This window comes from Colobus angolensis, unplaced genomic scaffold, assembly GCF_000951035.1.
Source record: "Colobus angolensis palliatus isolate OR3802 unplaced genomic scaffold, Cang.pa_1.0 Scaffold330, whole genome shotgun sequence".
NCBI classification, from domain to species: domain Eukaryota; kingdom Metazoa; phylum Chordata; class Mammalia; order Primates; family Cercopithecidae; genus Colobus; species Colobus angolensis.
This window is the reverse complement of record NW_012116600.1, coordinates 2,425,874-2,443,898: the sequence shown is the minus strand read 5'-3', so window position 1 is coordinate 2,443,898 and position 18,025 is coordinate 2,425,874. Positions and strand designations below refer to the sequence as shown.

The following is an 18,025-nucleotide window of genomic DNA, read 5'->3' as shown; positions in this document are numbered from 1 at the left end:
CAGGATGGTCTCGATCTCCTGACCTCGTGATCCGCCCGTCTCGGCCTCCCAAAGTGCTGGGATTACAGGCTTGAGCCACCGCGCCCGGCTCAAGTGATTCTTGTGTCTCGGCTTCCTGCGTAGCTGGGATTACAGGCACGCGCCACCAAACCCGTATTTTTAGTAGAGACGGGCTTTCACCACGTTGGCCAGGCTGGTCTCAAACTTCTGCCCTCAGGTGATCCATCCGCCTCAGCCTCCCAAAGTACTGAGATCACAGGTGTGAGCCACCATGCCTGGCTGAAATTTATACAGATTTTAAAGAAGAAAAAAAAACCTGAAACATAAAATCAATTTATTCATTCAACAGATGTTTATTTTGCACGAACAGTATATAAGTCATCCTCTTAGGTAAGTCTATTCTATCAGGCATTTATAGATGTGTTGTTGCTCACCTATATATTTTCCATGTTTGAATGAATCTAGAGAAATATTGGAGGGATTTAAAAAAATCTAATCTCTAACACAGATATTCCTTCATTGGCTCTCAGCTCCCCACCCTAACACCCTCAGTATCTCAGTCACACATGCACTAGGACTGACGCTTTTTAGAAGGCATTATGAGATGTCAGTGATTTTTACTTACAGATCTTGTGTAAGTAAATGTTCCATAGACTATAAAATCGACATTTGGAAATATTTGCAATGTTTTCCAGAGTAGACCATCGTTTTGAGATACTTGGCACCTGCACATTGCTCCTGCAGTTTGCTTCAAGTTGAGAAAAGTTGCAGGCTGATGGAACTGTCAACATAGTGCAGTGTGTTGTATATACACACAATTCCATTCTTGTATCTAAGCAGCTATTCAGTCGAGGTGATGCTGGGGCCTTCAAAAAATCTTTCTGTTACTCCTTCTCTTGAGATACCACTGTTGCCTTCTGAAATTGGTATGCTTTCATAGCCCCTTATCTACTAGGAGTTTAATTTTAAACTGTAAGGTAGTGTTCACAATATTCTGTGAAGGGGCAATCCATTCATTTGCAAGAATTTGTTATTAAAAAATGAACAACAAATATTTGTGACAATTTTGTGCATATATGTGTGTGTGTGTGTGTATATATATACATATACACACATACTTCAGAGCAGGAAAAAAGGTACTTTTGGTAGTTAATAGATGAGAAATTGAAATTAGATAATTGTTTCAGTCTGTTTTGTGTTGCTATAACAGACAACCTAACGCTTAGTGACTTATAAAGAAGAGAGATTAGAAACTCATGGTTCTCCAGGCTGGAAGGTGCAAGAAGCATGGCATCAGCATCTGCTCGGCTTCTGGTCAGGGCTTTTGTGCAATGTCACAGCATGGCAGAAGGTCAGAAGGGAAGCAGACACCCAAAGCGTGTCTTAACTTCGTATCAACTAATTCTTCACTTCATTCCATTTGTTTTGTCAGCACGGAAGTACTGGATATGGGAAAAGATAAGCATAGTAGTAAAGGGAGTACAGATTTGAAAAAAGGAAAGGAGAAAATTGAAACATGAGTGGATTCTTCTCTCCCACATTACTTTTCTCCTGTGTTTTGTTCCTAGGTTTACTTTTCCCTTTCATTTTGAGACTTTTTTAATGAGTAAAAGTAGGTATCAGTTGATTTTTTTCCAGGAAAATAGAATAGTTTTATGCTGAGTAGTTAACAACATTGTTTCAATTTCTGCCAAACTTAATGAAGGTGTCAAAATATTTGTTTGATGTGAGTGAGGCATGAACACGGGAGCCAGGTGACAATGTCTCCTGCTTGACTTTATCAGAAGCATTGCAGACGCGCCCTTGAAAAGTGAAGTAGAAAAAGATCCCTTACATTTTACTAATACAGCATTTAATCCCCTGTTCAGGGAGCAGCATTTTTAGGCCTTCTTTGCTTTGCTATATATTGAATTTTCTTTTTTGCGTAGAAGACAACCAAGCTGAATTAACAATATCATGTTAGAGTATTGAAATACCAAATAACTTCTTTAAAGTAGCTACTTTAGAGTAATAAATATATATCTTTTTTATCACACATCCACTTGCCATGATAGGAATTTATATTCAGTTTGAAAATAAATAGCAGCTACAAATATACATATATGGACAACATGATGAACACAATTTGTTTAATTATTGGTGTGCTTTGAATTTGTCCCCACCAAAACGCACCTTGAAATCTAATCCCAAATGTGGCGGTGTTGGGAGGCGAGGCCTAATGGGAGGTGTGAGGGTCATGAGAATAGATCCATCATAAACGTCTTGGTGTAGACCCTTCGTCAGAAAGCAGGAATGATGTACCCGAGGCTGTACATCAGTCATACTGATTAATGCAATTCTACACTCGCATCGAGGCCTGAAAAGGACCAATTAGCAGAGACACCAAGCTGCTGTTTCTCAAACAGCCTCCCAGAAAATTCTCAGACATGCTATCAGAAATTCTACACAACATAGTTTTGTTTGGTTTCTTGGGTGTATGGTTTGTTTCTCTTGAACAGAGCTCTTCCTTTCCTTCTCCTTCTTTTCCACACTGGCATCAATTCTTTCTTGATGATGTGGGGAAATTTTGCACAACTTACACTACAATTTCTACTTTTGAGTTGTGAATTTTTGAAACATAGTGTTGTATAACTTAAGAGTTCAGGTTTCTTCTTCAACCACTATGTCTTGAACATTCATTTCAAGGGGACCAAAAAAGTCTTTGAATGTTTGTATCAATTACCACTAACCTTTTATTATCTAAATATTTTATGATTTTCCTATCTAAAAGGCTTTTATATAAACATTGATGCCTTGGACTCCCCACCATTAATGAATACCTAAACTAATAGAGCTAGGGTACTTTGTTTTAAAACACTTTTGAATCTAAATTTTTAATGGTTTTAGGCAGATTTCAAATATTCTTCCAACTATATCCTTGTCTCTTTCTAGGTTATTCCAATGTTGCAAGAATTTATAATCAACAGATTGGGGCGTGCATTCATTGAACCACCCCCCTTTGATTTAGCCAAGGCATTTGGAGACAGTAACTGCTGTGCACCACTGATTTTCGTGCTCTCTCCTGGAGCAGATCCCATGGCTGCCCTTCTAAAATTTGCCGATGACCAGGTACCTTACAATAGATGAAGTTATCGAATATTATTTTTAAAAAGCAATACTTATAATTGAAATTTTAAGGATGAGGGAAAGGTAGAAATTTGTCACTTAACCTTTGAAAGTTATCAGAGGTTGACAGAATCCCAAGAAAATGATACTAAAATGGCAGCACTGACACTAAAAAAGAACTCCTTATCCAAATTAAAATCTAATTAAAACCAGAATTGGGTTTTAAGGGGCATTTACTTTTATTTGGGGTGGGGGGACAGGAAACTCTTTGGCATTATTTGCACCAGTGTATGAACTTGAGTTGATTTCATAAGTTCAAGCCTGGACAGTGACCACAGGGGTGCACCTTTTCTGATCCCACCCCTCTGCCACTCTAAAGGGGGACCTTCTTTGACTTTCCAAAACAATTGTACATTGTGGTCACTGTATTAGATTAAAATATGTTCTACTATTTACATGCCTTGTCTGTCTTTAAAAATTAATTCAAATGAATTCAGTACAAATGTTCTTACATCATATGGTGTAGAACAAGAAAATGATAAACAGATGATTGGGCATTTCCTGAGTTGAATTTTTTCCAATTTGGTACAATTAAAATAACACAGTGTGGTAATGCTACTGATATTTCTAAAACCACCACCACCACTTGTATTGAGTGCTTAATGTATACTGTTGACTTTGCTAGACCTTGTTACATGTATGTTCTACAACCCCATAAGGTAGATGGTGGTATCTTTATTATACAGATAGGAGCACTAAAGCATGGAGAGGTTAAGTATCTCCTCAAAGGCCACGTAGCTGAGAGGTTAAAAAAAATTTACTAGGCCAAAAAAATTGATATAAGGCATAGAAAAAAATATAAGAAGACTTTTAACGTAAGGAGGAAATAAAAAGGACTGGCTGCCTTGTAGCAACTCCTAAAATCTAAAGCTGAAAAGAAAACTATAAATAGGTGAACTTGTCCTATTTCCTCCAGATTTTTGAATTACATATTTTTGCATGAGTGTAATTCTTATATACAGAAGAATAGATGGCTTAGCATAGGACTTTCTGTTTGTTGAAGAAGCATTGGAACGTGGCTGTGGTGATTGGAGGAGATGAGCTCTGAGATGTGTGAAGGACCAGATCATGTAGGGTCTCTGTAGGCCACATTAAGGACATTGAGTAAGATGGGAAGATGGAGGAGTAGGGTTTTAAGCAACAGACTGACATGATCTGACCTGTAATTTATAAAGTTCATCCTAGTTGGAGCCTGAAGAATTTATCTGGGTGGTGCAGAATAGAAGGAGGCCACTAGTAAGGGGGGGGTGGCTATTGAAAGTCCAGGAAGAGCAATGATGGGTAGGAGTAGAGTGGGAGTGGTGGAGGTGTTCACTTTTATGTAGGACTCACCTCTCCTAATCAACACAAGCTTGACGACCCTTTGAGCACCTCCGAGTTGCTCTTTGTATCTCTCCTCACATTGTATATAAGATTATTCTCTGGCTCCTATGTGGGTCCTACTCTGTGCATTCTCTTCACTTGCTGTCTCCACTTCTTCCAGAAATAGCAGGATCCAGCTCTACTTTGTTTTCTGCTGCCTCTACCAGCTAGCTAGTGACAATAAGCTATGGGCATTCGGGAGGGACTGAGACCCCACTCTTCCATATCCAGGCCTCTTCTGAAGGGGCAGTCTGGTGATAACTACCCCAGAAAGGAGACCCAGAAGCCATGGACAGATTGGAATACAGTAGAACTGAATACAGGAAAACATTCCCACAGAACTCTCTAAAGAAACTGACATGGGAATCAGTGACAATTTTTAAAATTCTCTTTTATACAGTAGCCAAAATAACTAAAATATAGTTATTCAAAGATCTGGAGGAAACAGGACAAGTTCATCTGTCTCTTTTTAGTTTTCAGCTTTGGATTTTAGGAGTTGCTGTAAGACTGCCAGTGCCTTTCACCTCCTCCTTATGTTAACAGTCTATTTAATTTATTCTTTCTATCCCTTCTATCAACAACCAAAGACTACAGAATTTTCCATTTATTGCCATGACTGTTTCCTACATGAATTGACTTGCTTTTTTACCTAAGTGTTTATAAGATTCTTTATCAAAGAGAGGTTTTTAGGGATGTGTTTGTGCATGTGTTTGACTTTTTGAGACATGTGACCCAATTAAATTGTAGTATAGTTAATGTTAACATTTTTTTAAATAACAATATTGATGTTTCTTAAAATGTGATTTTTAAATAACATCTTTACTATTCTTGTACACAGGGGTATGGGGGATCAAAACTTAGCTCTTTATCTCTTGGTCAAGGCCAAGGGCCCATTGCTATGAAGATGTTAGAAAAAGCTGTCAAGGAAGGAACCTGGGTTGTTCTTCAGAATTGTCACCTTGCGACGTCTTGGATGCCAACCCTTGAGAAAGTCTGTGAGGTAAAAATGCAAGTTTATACTTATTAGATTGTATTCCCTGAATCTAATTAGTAATATACATAACATTCAGGTAGCTCCATTCCTCTCTAATTTGGAGAGTTGCAGGTTAGTGCTTTGACTGGATTGCAGGAGAGATAGGCTCACATTGAAAACCAGATCTGGAGGAACAGAGGTGAGAACATAGCCAGGCCTTGGCAAATCCCTCTTAACAGCGACAAGGGCTCATCCAGTGAGATGGAAATATCCTCAATCCCGAGGAGCAGGCTCGAGGAGGAGAGTCACAGGGTAGACACATATCAACTTACTCTTTGTAACAATGGCCTGAAGTAACCAAGGAGGACTGTTCAAGGTGAAATTCATGTGGCACTCTAAACTCAAAGGCTTCAGAATGTCACTTTTCTTTACTTCTCTCCCAGTTGGCCAGTTACCCTGCCACAGTAGATCAATCTGAAACCAAAAGGGCACTGTTCCCACCCACCTTGCAGTGGGTCATGGGACTTCCCTGTTCTGGTTGGCAGAAATTCCAGGAAAAAAACTCCACGTAGCTCAACTGAGTAAACAGAAAGCCTGGCACTTGATCTCAACAAGCACAGAGAAAATGAATCCTCTGGAATTACCTGTGACTCGAGCCCACTCCTAATTCCCTCCTAAATAACCATGGTGATGGTAGAAGTTGCACCATCCACCCATCTGGCTTTGTTTTTTCTTGATGTCACTTAGCGCCAGTTTGTTCTGGCCGTGTCTCCCACTAGAACGTAAGCATCATGAAGACAGTGATTTTGTCTTTATCTGTTGTGTCCTCTGCTTTCCCTCCAGCACCTTGAACAGTGAAGCCCATAGGATACAATCAGTAGATATTTATTGAATTCGTGAATGGATATTGCTTCACTGCCTGACACTTTTCGATGGCCTCCCAAGGCATGAACAACAAAGTTCAAACCCCCAACATGGCTTACAGCACCCTTCAGAACTTGACCTTTGCCTACTTCTCAAGTTTCTTCTCAAGCCACTTTCATCATGACTTCTATGCTCCAGCCTTTTGAACTTCTTTCACTTTTATTGGTGTGGCACACTTTCTCAAGAATATAGGTCATCATAGTTGATGTAATTTCTGCCTGAAAAACTATTCTTTTTACCATTTGCCTTACAACATCTCCTCATGCTTCACGCCTTATATCAGAGGTGTTTTGTTGTTGCTTTTGTTGTTGTTTTGAGATGAAGTCTCAATCTCTCACCCAGGCTGGAGTTCTGTGGCATGATATTGGCTCTCTGCAACCTCCGCCTCTCAGGTTCAAGCGATTCTGGTGCCTCCGCCTCCTGAGTAGCTAGGATTACAGGCGCGCCCCCCACCCCCGCCCCGCCACCATGGCCAGCTAAATTTTTGTATTTTTAGTAGAGACAGGGTTTTCACCAGGTTGTCCACGCTGGTCTGGAACTCTTGAGCTCAGGTGATCTGCCTGTCTTGGCCTCCCAAAGACTTGGGATTACAGGTGTGAGCCATCATGCCTGGCCTATCAGAGGTTTTATATTTGTGCCTGTCTGCTTATGATTCATCTGTCTCCAGACTGTTCTCATGACCTGTTGAATTGTATTATATATACCTATCACAGAGTCCTGTAAGAGAGAAATCTGTCCCTGATGGATTGGCTCAGATTCCCATTAATCATGTTACTGAAGTCACTAGACCATGGGGCAGCTGGTAGGAGAAAAAGAATGGTGCTTTCACCCACCATATTATTATTAAAAAACATAGCCATCAATGCCTCCTTCCTTATCCACCCCTTCACCGTAGGAATACTCAGGGTTTTTTTTTTTTTTTTTTTTTTTTACCAATAAAGATTTGCCATTTCAAGAAACATGGATAACACTAACATGGACAAGTCGGGGAGATAGCAGTAGGAAGTGGGACTGGACAGGAAGGGAGGGAAAGGTCCATGATAATTCTTCCTAGGCCCTATATGGCCTTGCAATGGTGCTAATTGAGTGTTTTGTTACCCTTGGCAGTCCAGGTATGACCATCCCCTTGAATAAATAGAGCGATTAGTACTAAGTTTTGATGTTTCAGACTATCCCAGTTTTTCTCACCTTTAAAATACTCTCTCTCATCTAATCTCTGCTTGGTTTAATATTGACTTATCTGAGTGCATTGTGTATTCTAACAACCTGGCTACAGCAAGAAAAATGGATTAGTCTTAATCTAGCCCTGGGACAGAGAATTATTTCTGTAAATGTTTCAGCAACATCAGTGCACATACAAGAGTTTTAGGAATGTCTTAGTTATTTGGACCAACTCTGAATTATATAGCACTTTTGTAAACTTTATAGTCACATGAATTGATGTTACCGAGGAGAATGATAACACGCTGGGCCTTCTCAACTATGCGTTATTGTTTTAGGAGCAGAATCAGATTTTAAAGCTTTTGCCGAAAATTGTAGCAGTTACATTTCTACTTTGTAAAAATACTTCCTCCCCCTTCCAACTCATCCTTCATATGTATGCTCTTGAGATTTTCTTTGGGTTTTATTTACCCTTTTGTATCTGATTTATTTTCTTACAGGAGTTAAGCCCAGAGTCAACACATCCAGATTTCCGAATGTGGCTGACAAGTTACCCATCTCCAAATTTCCCTGTGTCAGTACTGCAGAATGGAGTGAAAATGACCAATGAAGCACCAAAAGGTTTACGGGCTAATATCATTCGATCATACCTCATGGACCCAATCTCTGATCCAGAGTTCTTTGGCAGCTGCAAAAAGCCTGTTAGTAATGGTTAAGTCTTGTTACCTCGGTCCTGTAAAGCAGTTCAAGTGGCCCCTGGTGATCATGGATGTGTGCACTGAGTAAAACTAAAAATTAAATAGGCCTCCTGCACCGCAGTGCAGTAGGTTTTGATAACTGATTATTGACTGTGCTGAAGTCAATTTTATTAATATTTTATTTTAATTTTAGCACCAGCCTCATTCCTGGTCAGCTGAGATCTTATGGGGTGTCATTAATAATGTAGCTTTCTATTTAGAAAGTCAGCTGTAAGACATTCCCAGTACAAATCTGCAAGGTTGGAGAATCTTGTTTCAGGATATTAACTGAGTCTTGTGCTATTTGGAGCCATGTCTCTAAATTAAAACATGAAAATATTTTCTTCATATAACTATAATGAGAGCCAAAATGATTTTACTCCTTGATTGATGGGACTCATAAGGGTCTTTTTTAGTGTCACCAGGCAAGCAGGGAAACCACCCACTGCTTTCATGATTAGAATTGTGTATGTGAATGTCTGTGACCTAAAATTGTTTCACAGCGTTTTGCCGTAATTAAAAATGGAAGAGTTTCTTTTTAAGAGGGGTTATGAACCTTTGTAAGTTTTTGCTGTTAAAAAGCTCACATGCTTGATGTCTGAATTTGTTTTAAATGCACATCAAAGAAAACATTAAAAATAAAGAAGTACTTTCATTAAACAAAAGTCTTGGGTACTAAAAAAAAGGGGAGTGCCTATATTTAAAACTAAGTCAAACCATCTCTTAAGCTTCTAAGACCTGCCATAGGACTAGCTTTTGCATTGATTAGGCCCAGAGATAGCAGGTTACTCCCAGATAGGTGATGAGGACATTTCTGCACATGATGGACTAGACAGAGCTTCTTTGCAAAATTTAACTCAAACCCTCCCTTTCTTCTAGATCAAAAGGTCTCTCCAGCAGTAGTCGCATATATTGGAGGTCCAGGAATTTATGAAACATAGCCCAAACCAAAACCAAAGTCTCATTAAATGCCAAAGCAGCACATCATAATTTTTGTTTTAACTTTTTATTTGAAAATAATTTTAATCTTACAGAAAAATTGCAAGTAAAAAAATAGTACAAGGGCCAGGCATGATGGTGCCCACCTGTAATCCCAGTGCCTTGGGAGGCTGAGGCAAGAGGATAGTTTGAGACCAGGAGTTTGTGGTCAGCCTGGACAATATAGTGAGACCCATAGCTCTATAAAAAGTGAAATAAAAAATTAGCCAGGCCTGGTGGCACACACCTATAGTCCAGCTACTCAAGAGGCTGAGGAGGGAAGGAGCCCAGGAGTTTGAGGTGAGCCATGATCACCCCACTGCACTCCAGCCTGGGTGACAGAGCCAGAAGACCCTATTTCTAAGTAAACAACAATAGTACAAGGAGTATCCTACACCTTTTTACCCATATTCATTTCCTGTTAACATTTTATTCCTTTTGCTTTATTTGTTTCCCCTCTCTCCCCCTTCCCCTCACCATTCCTCCCCCACCCCCACATCAGGTACATGTAAATTAGATAAGTTAGATATATCATGGCCCTTTATCATTACATTTTTTGGGTGTAAATTTTGTAAGAATAGGGATATTATCTTATTCTGGTATAGTTATTACTTTTAGTAAGTTTAAGAAGGATACGCTGTTATTTAACCTATCATTTGTGTTTCAGTTTTGTCAGTTGATGCAGTAATGTCCATTAGAGCATTTTCCTGTCCATGACAGCATTGGTTTAGTATTAATTGCCTCATCTTTTTTAATCTGGCACATTTCCCCAGCCTTTCTTTGTCTTTTATGACATTGATATCTCTGAAGAAGTCATCTCCCCCTGTTTTTTTTTTTATGTATGTGTGTGTGTGTGTTTTTTTTGTACTTTCAACTTTTATTTTAGATTCAGGGGAAACATTTACAGGTTACATGGGTATATTGAGTGATGCTGAGGTTTGGGATATGAATGATCCTGTCACCCAGGTAGTGAGCATAGTACCCAACCATTTTTCAGCCCTTGCCCCCTCAGTCCCTTTCCCCTTAGTAGTCTCCAGTATGTATTGTTTCTTTCTTTTCTTTTCTTTTTTCTTTTCGAGACAGGGTCTCACTCTATTGCCCAGATTGGAGTGCAGTGGCTCAATCACAGCTGACTGCAACCTCCACCTCTCAGGCTCAAATGATTATCCCACCTCAGCCTCATGAGTAGATGGGACTACACGCACATACCACCACACCTGGCTAATTTTTGTATTTTTTGGCAGAGACGGGGTTTCACCATGTTGGCCAGGCTGGTCTCAAGCACCTGACCTAAGTGGTCTGCCCTCCTTGACCTCCCAAAGTTCTGGGATTACAGGAATGAGCCACCGTACCTGACCTATTGTTTCCTTCTTTGTGTCTGTCTTTACCCGATCTTTAGCTCCTACTTATAAGTGAGAAGATGCAGTATTTGGTTTTCTGCTCCTGCATTAACTAGCTTAGGATAATGGCCTCCAGCTGCATCCATGTTGCTGCAAGGAGCATGACTTCATTCTTTTTTATGGCTGCATAGTGTGCCACAGTGTATAAGTACTACATTTTCTTAATCCAATCCACCACTGATGTGCTCTAAGGTTGATTCCATGTCTTTGCTGTTGCAATTAGTGCTGAGAACATACGAGTTCATGTGTCTTTTGAGCAGAATGATTTATCTTCTCTGGATATACATGCAGTAATGGGATTGTTTGGTGGAGTGGTAGTTCTGTTTTAAGTTATTTAAGAAATCTCCAAACTGCTTTCCACAGTGGCTAAATTAATTTACATTCCTACCAACAGTGTATAAGCATTCCCTTTTCTCTGCAGCCTCACCCCCATCCATTGTGTTTTGACTTTTTAGTAACAGCCATTCTGACTGGTATAAGATGGTATCTCATGGTGGTTTTGATTTACATTTCTCTGATGATTAGTGATGTGGAGCACTTTTTTATATGTTTCTTGGCCACTTGTATGTCTTCTTTCAAGAAGTATCTGTTCATGTCTTCTGCCCATTTTAATGGGGTTATTTGTTTATTGCTTGCTAAATTGTTTAAGTTCCTTACAGATTCTGAATATTTTAGACCTTTGTCAGATGCATAGTTTGCAAATATTTTCTCCCATTCTGAAGGTTATCTTTTTACTCTGTTGATAGTTTCTTTTGCTGTGCAGAAGCTCTTTAGTTTAATTAATTTTTGTTTTTGTTGCAATTGCTTTTGAGGACTTAGCCAAAAATTATTTTCCAAGGCCAATTTTGAGAAGGGTATTTCCTCTGTTTTCTTCTAGGATTTTTATAGTTTGAATTTTTACATTAAGTCTTTAATCCATTTTGAGTTAATTTTTGAATATGGTGAAATGTAGGGATCCAGTTTCATTCTTCTGCATATGGCTAGCCAGCTATCCTAGTACCATTTATTGAATAGGGAGTCTTTTCTCCATGGCTTATTTTTGTCAACTTTGTCAAAGAGCAGATGGCTGTAGGTGTGCAGCTTTATTTCTGGGTTCGCTATTCTTTTCCATTGGTCTATGTGTCTGTTTTTCTTTTTCTTTCTTTCTTTTTTTTTTTTAACCAGTACCATGCTCTTTTGGTTACTGTAACCTTGTAGTATAATTTAAAGTTGGGTAATATGATGACTCTGGTATTGTTCTTTTTGCTTAGGATTGTTTTTGGTTCTTTATGAGTTGTAGAATTAGTTTTTTCTAATTCTGTGAAAAATGACATTGATAGTTTGATAGGAATGGTGTTGAGTGTGTATATTGCTTTGGGATGTATGGCCATTTTAAGAGTATTGATTCTTCCAGTCCATGAGTGTGGAGTTTTTCCATTTGAGTCACCTGTGATTTCTTTCAGCAGTGTTTTGTGGTTCTCCTTGTAGAGATTTTTCACCTCCTTAGTTAAATGTATTCCTAGGTATTGTGTGGGATGGAAGGCAGCTATTATAAATGGGATTGTGTCCTTGATTTGGTTTTCAGCTTGAACATTATTGGTGTATGGACATTCTGCTCATTTTTGTACATTGATTTTGTATTCTGAAACTTTACTGAAGTCATTTATCAGTTCTAAGAGTCTTTTGGCAGAGTCTTTGGTGTTTTGTAGGTATAGAATCATATTGTCAGCAAAGAGAGAGAAGAGTTTGTCTTCTTTTTCTACTTGGATGTCTTATTTTTTCTCTTGCCTGTTTACTATGGCTAGGACTTCCTCTCTGGTTTTTAATAAATTTCTCATTTTGGTTTTTTTTTTATGTTTTCTCATAATTAGATTCAAGTGATTCATTCTTAGCCAAGATATTCCATAGGTGATACTGTATGCTCAGAGATCACATCTGGAGGCACATGATGCCATTTGTCCTTCATTGATAATACTAATTCTGATCACCGAGACAAAGTATTGCCTTATTTCCTCACTGTATAATAACTGTTTTCCCCTTTGCCACGAATAATCGGTCTGTGGGGGAGATACTTTAGCACCATGAAAATATCCCATTCCTCCTCAAAATCCAGTCCCAACCCAGACTTAGTAATCATTAATGATTCTTACCCGATCCAGTTATTCCTGTGACGATTGTAAAAATGTTATTTCCCACCTGAGTGCTCCTTTCCACATTCAACACTTGGCACTCTACTATAAGCAACTGTTCTCCCTTCTCCGCCATTTGTGTATCCATTAATTGGCATGGACTATGAATTCCTAGGCTTTTTTTTCCCCCTCAATGGTACATTAAGTATTTTCATTGCTATACTTGAGTCTTTTGGTGCTCAGATTGTTCCAGACTTGGTCAATTAGGGCTCGTTCAAACTGCTTCCTCTGTACTTGGTATAGGTTCCATATTTTTTAAAAAAATTCTATTATCTGATGATTAGTAGCAGTAGTACCTCTTACTTTCTGACATAAGATGTTCCAGGCTCATGGTATACCTATCTTGCCCCAGCTCTGGAATCAGCCAGTTTTCTGAAGAATCCCATTTCCTTTTAATGGAGAATGGCATTAGAGAGTATGGTTTGGGTGTTAGAGGAGCTTATTGCTACTGCATTATCTGTATTTTCTTGACGCTTTCAGTGGAGAGAACTTAGAAGTATACACATGTACACACATACACAAATGTACAAATATACATACACACCTACATGCAAATATACAAATATACATACACGTGCATGCAGACAAGTTCATGTGCACATAAATACTACATACATATTTTATAAGTGATGAATTCATACTAATGCCTCCAATTTCAGTCACTCTTCTCAGATATCTTTTTTGCTTTTCCTCATTCCATATTTGTATATCCCCTTTTCTGCAATGAGAAGCCTGGCTTTCAACATATCAGCACATTTACTGATTTGCTCAATTCTCTAATATATTGAAAATAGTCCAGAATTAGCCCAGCATGTTTAACCTCTGTGGTTAAATTTATGCTACTTTTTCTTTTGTCTCCCACTCTCCCTTTCAAATTTATTCTATGAAGGAAACCCTTCCCCTGCTCTTGTGTAAGAGGTCATTTCTGTGACTTTTCTGATTACTGTTAGGTAGTAAAGTGTTCTATAGTCATTTTAAATTGCCAAGCCAGCCTTGATTCAAAAACCAAGAAGTATAATGTAATATATTGATCATTACTTCAACTTTTATTCAAAATCTAGGTTTCCACTTCTCAGTGTCTCACCTTGGGCCTGCAGTTGGTGGGCTTCCTGCCCTTGGGGGAAGATGGAGTTGGCATCTTTCTTTGTATGACTCCTCCTGCACTTGATAGCTGCTGATGCAGACTGCTCAGCAGCAAGTGTGTGTGAGGGTAAGGCTGGGAGAGGCAGAAATTCCTGATGGGGGCTGCTATTGCCTACAGCTCTCTGGACTTGACAAATCATTTCAAGCTGACTCTTGAGCTCTTTGTGAAATCTCTTGTGAGTGTTTTCATGGGTTCTCCTTCGGCTCCCCTGCTGGACTCCCGTGACTGTGACTGTGTCACCTTCGGCAGTGCCTCTGCTCGAGATGGCTACTCCAAATTCTCCTCAGCTTCTGGTTCTCCAGCACTCCCTTCATACAGGCTCTTACCCTTGGGGTTTCCTCACCCTGTGGCAGAAGTATTCTTGACCAGGGCACCTTTAAAATGACCCCCAGCTCCCATTCTCAGCCCACACTCCCTGTCTGCTCCTTGAGATTCCCACTGGATGGGCCCACTGTAGGAGGAGTGTGGCGACTTCACTTTTACCATCCTCTCCCTACTTTCCACCCTGCCCCAACTGCAGGGGACATGTGTCAGCTCTCCATGTGGCCCCATCAATTCCTTCTCACTAACTCGAACTTAAAGGGTAGACCCCACATAACCCTCCCCACTCCTCCCCACTGGGGGTTAGGGGAAGGGGACTCCCAGCATAACAGCTGTTCCCTCCCAGGAAATCTCTTCACAAATCCTCTTTCTAGTTCTATCTTCCCTGTTTCCTATTTTCCTTGTGGGTTTTACAGATCTCTAATCAGTTCGAATTACATCCTTTAACATTTCTCCGTGGTGATCTGGGAGCACACATTGGAATTGTTATGTGTTGCCTTATGATGCTTCAGTAAAGACCTCCAAAATCGGTAACACAGGATTAAGTTAGATGAGCCTCCCATGCTTCCTAAAAACCTGGGGTGCATAGCTGTGTGTGCATAGCTGTGTGTGCATAGCTGTGTGTGCATAGCTGTGTGTGCATAGCTGTGTGTGCATAGCTATGTGTGCATGTACACAGACAGATATACTTTGCTTGAAGAGCTGCAGAAACATACTTAATTCTGTTATAATTATAATTTGGGATGAATATATCCCTATGCTATTTACAAGTGAAAGGAAGTTCCTTTCATTTTAAAATATGGTAAATATAATGCAATATATGGAGAAAATAATGATGTGGCATCATTTCTTCTAATTACAGGAGGAATTCAAGAAATTGCTTTATGGCCTGTGTTTCTTTCATGCTTTGGTACAAGAAAGACGGAAATTTGGACCCCTAGGTTGGAATATTCCTTATGAGTTCAATGAGACTGATCTGAGAATCAGTGTACAGCAACTCCACATGTTCCTGAACCAGTATGAGGTATTATAAAAATCACAGCAAGGACATTACCTATGTTGTTCTTTTTCATGCTATAAGTGTGTTACAGTAAGTGGGCACTTCTGATTAATTTCTATTCTTACAAAATGAATAGGAGAGTAGTTCCCAACAGCTGATTAAGTAGTACTTTATTATCATAGGATATTATAACTGCTATACTAGGTAGTTAGGACATCAGTTTGTCTATTAGAAACCCATGTTATATCATTTATTTTGGTTACATAAACACTTTGGGAGATCCAAAAATGATAATATTATACTTATTTTGAAAAGGACTTGAGAAGACTATTGGTCAACCAGGTTCCAAAATGTAAAAAACAAACAGACCAGTTTTCTTCTTTTGTGGAGTATGACTTTATTTTTAGGAAAATTTCATTATACCATTATTCCAAAGTTTGGACCATTTGTCAGGAAAAAAAAAAATCTGTTTAAGCCATTGGTGTTAACCTGGAGTATAGATTCTGGAAAGAAGCCAAAGAGCCTAATCTTGTCACATCAACCGTATTTCAGCCTCTCCAATTCGGATGTACTCATACGCACGCAGCATGGCAGTACCCTTTCTCTCTTTGCTACTTATTAATGGGATTTTCGACATACCTGTACCTTTTAAGAAGCACTTGATAAATAAACCTAAATGTCCTATAAAAATATGAAGCCCTTTTCTGAAAGCTAATCCTCTAAATTTTGGTAATTTTGTTCAAATTTAATTTGAAATCTACAACTAAATCATTTCATCAATTGAGTATTAAAAAGTTTTAGTGGCCGGGCGCGGTGGCTCAAGCCTGTAATCCCAGCACTTTGGGAGGCCGAGACCGGCGGATCACGAGGTCAGGAGATCAAGACCATCCTGGCTAACACGATGAAACCCCGTCTCTACTAAAAAAAAAAATACAAAAATCTAGCCGGGCGAGGCGGCGGCGCCTGTAGTCCCAGCTACTCGGGAGGCTGAGGCAGGAGAATGGCGGGAACACGGGAGGCGGAGCTTGCAGTGAGCTGAGATCCAGCCACTGCACTCCAGTCCCGGCGATAGAGCGAGACTCCATCTCAAAAAAAAAAAAAAAAAAAAAAAAAAGTTTTAGTTTTTGAAATGTTTAGTAAATTATGACTTTTTAAAAAGGCTTACAAACAGAAAGGCATTGGATTCTATCTCTACAAAAGTAAAGAAGAAACTGAACAAAATAAATACTGAGAGTTCAGATGCTGTATCTAACCTTATGTGAAGAATCTTTTATTTGAGCTTCTGTGTTTCATCAGACAAATTCCTATTCTATAGAATGAATTCAGAAAGCCTTCAATTTTGCAGAATCTAAATTTGACAAAACATTCAAAAGAATCATAAATTTAATGAGCTATTTTCTTGTAGTAACATTTATGCAAAAAGTACACTAATAAGGCAGCAAAAATGCAGTGATACAGAGCCTGAGGAAGTATTCAAGCTATAATTACACTTTTCAATACAAAAAAAAAAAAAAAAAGGATGAGAAGCTCTTCCATTTAACAATTTGTTCTGAACATTTGTAGGGTATATTCTAGTTTAAAATATTATATTCTATAGTGAAGAGTCAGTTAAAAGTATGCAGGTATGCAAGGCTGGTTTACATTACAAATTCAGTTAATGAATTCAAAGGCTGACGAAGAAAAATCACATGATCATATCAATAGATGCAGAAAAAAAATGAAAAAATCCAACTCATTCATGATTTAAAACAAAACAGAGCAAAACAACAACAACAACAACAAACCTCTCAGTAAACTAGGAATGGAGGGGGAGAATCCTCAACTTGATTAAACAAATATACAAAAAACCTACAGCAAATTGTACTTAAATGATGAGAAACTAGAAGCTTTCCCACCAAGATCAGGAACAAGGCAATGATATCCTTTCTCACTGTTGCTTTTCGACATTGTTCTAGAAGTCCTAGTTAATACAAGTCCTAGCTAAACAAGACCCTGTCTTAAAAAAACAAAAAACAAAAGAAACAAAACAAAACAAAACAAAAAACAAAAACGAAAAAACACAGACTGAGAGAAAATGTTTGCAAAAGACATATCCGATAAAGGACTATTATCCAAAATATCCAACAAACTCTTAAAAGTCAACAATAAGGAAACAAAATACCAGATTTAAAAAGGGGTCAAAGATCTTAACAGACATCTCACTAATAAATATATACAATATGACAAATAAGCATATGAAAGATGCTCCCCACATTATATGTCATCAAAGAAATACAAACTAAAACAATGAGAGACCATTACACATCTATTGGAATGACCAAAATTTGGAACATTGACACCATCAAATGCTAACAAGGGTGTGGAGCAGCAGGAACTCTCATTAACTGTTGGTGTGGGTACAGCCACTGTGGAAGATACTTTAGCAGTTTCTCATAAAACTAAACATCCTTTTACCATATGATCCAGCAATCATGCTCCTTTCTATTTTCTCAGTGCAGTTGAAAACTTAGGTCCACACAAAAACCTGCATATAGGCATGTGTAGAAGCTTTATTCATAATTGGCAAAACTTGGAAGCAACCAGGTTGTCCTTTAGTAGGTGAATGGATAAACTGTGATACATTCAGACAATGGGATATTATTCCATGCTAAAAAGAAATGAGATATTAAGCCATAAAATGACATGGAGGAAA

At 38.7% G+C, this 18,025-nt stretch overlaps 1 protein-coding gene across 1 annotated transcript in view; it reads left to right on the top strand.

The window, feature by feature from the left end:
- Nucleotides 1-18,025, top strand: part of DNAH7 (dynein, axonemal, heavy chain 7) — a 333,441-nt gene that overhangs the window by 281,501 nt on the left and 33,915 nt on the right. The window contains exons 54-57 of the mRNA XM_011952066.1: nt 2,932-3,108; nt 5,366-5,527; nt 8,086-8,286; nt 15,196-15,357. Coding sequence (XP_011807456.1) covers nt 2,932-3,108; nt 5,366-5,527; nt 8,086-8,286; nt 15,196-15,357 — 702 coding nt within the window. The remainder of the gene's footprint in view (nt 1-2,931; nt 3,109-5,365; nt 5,528-8,085; nt 8,287-15,195; nt 15,358-18,025) is intronic.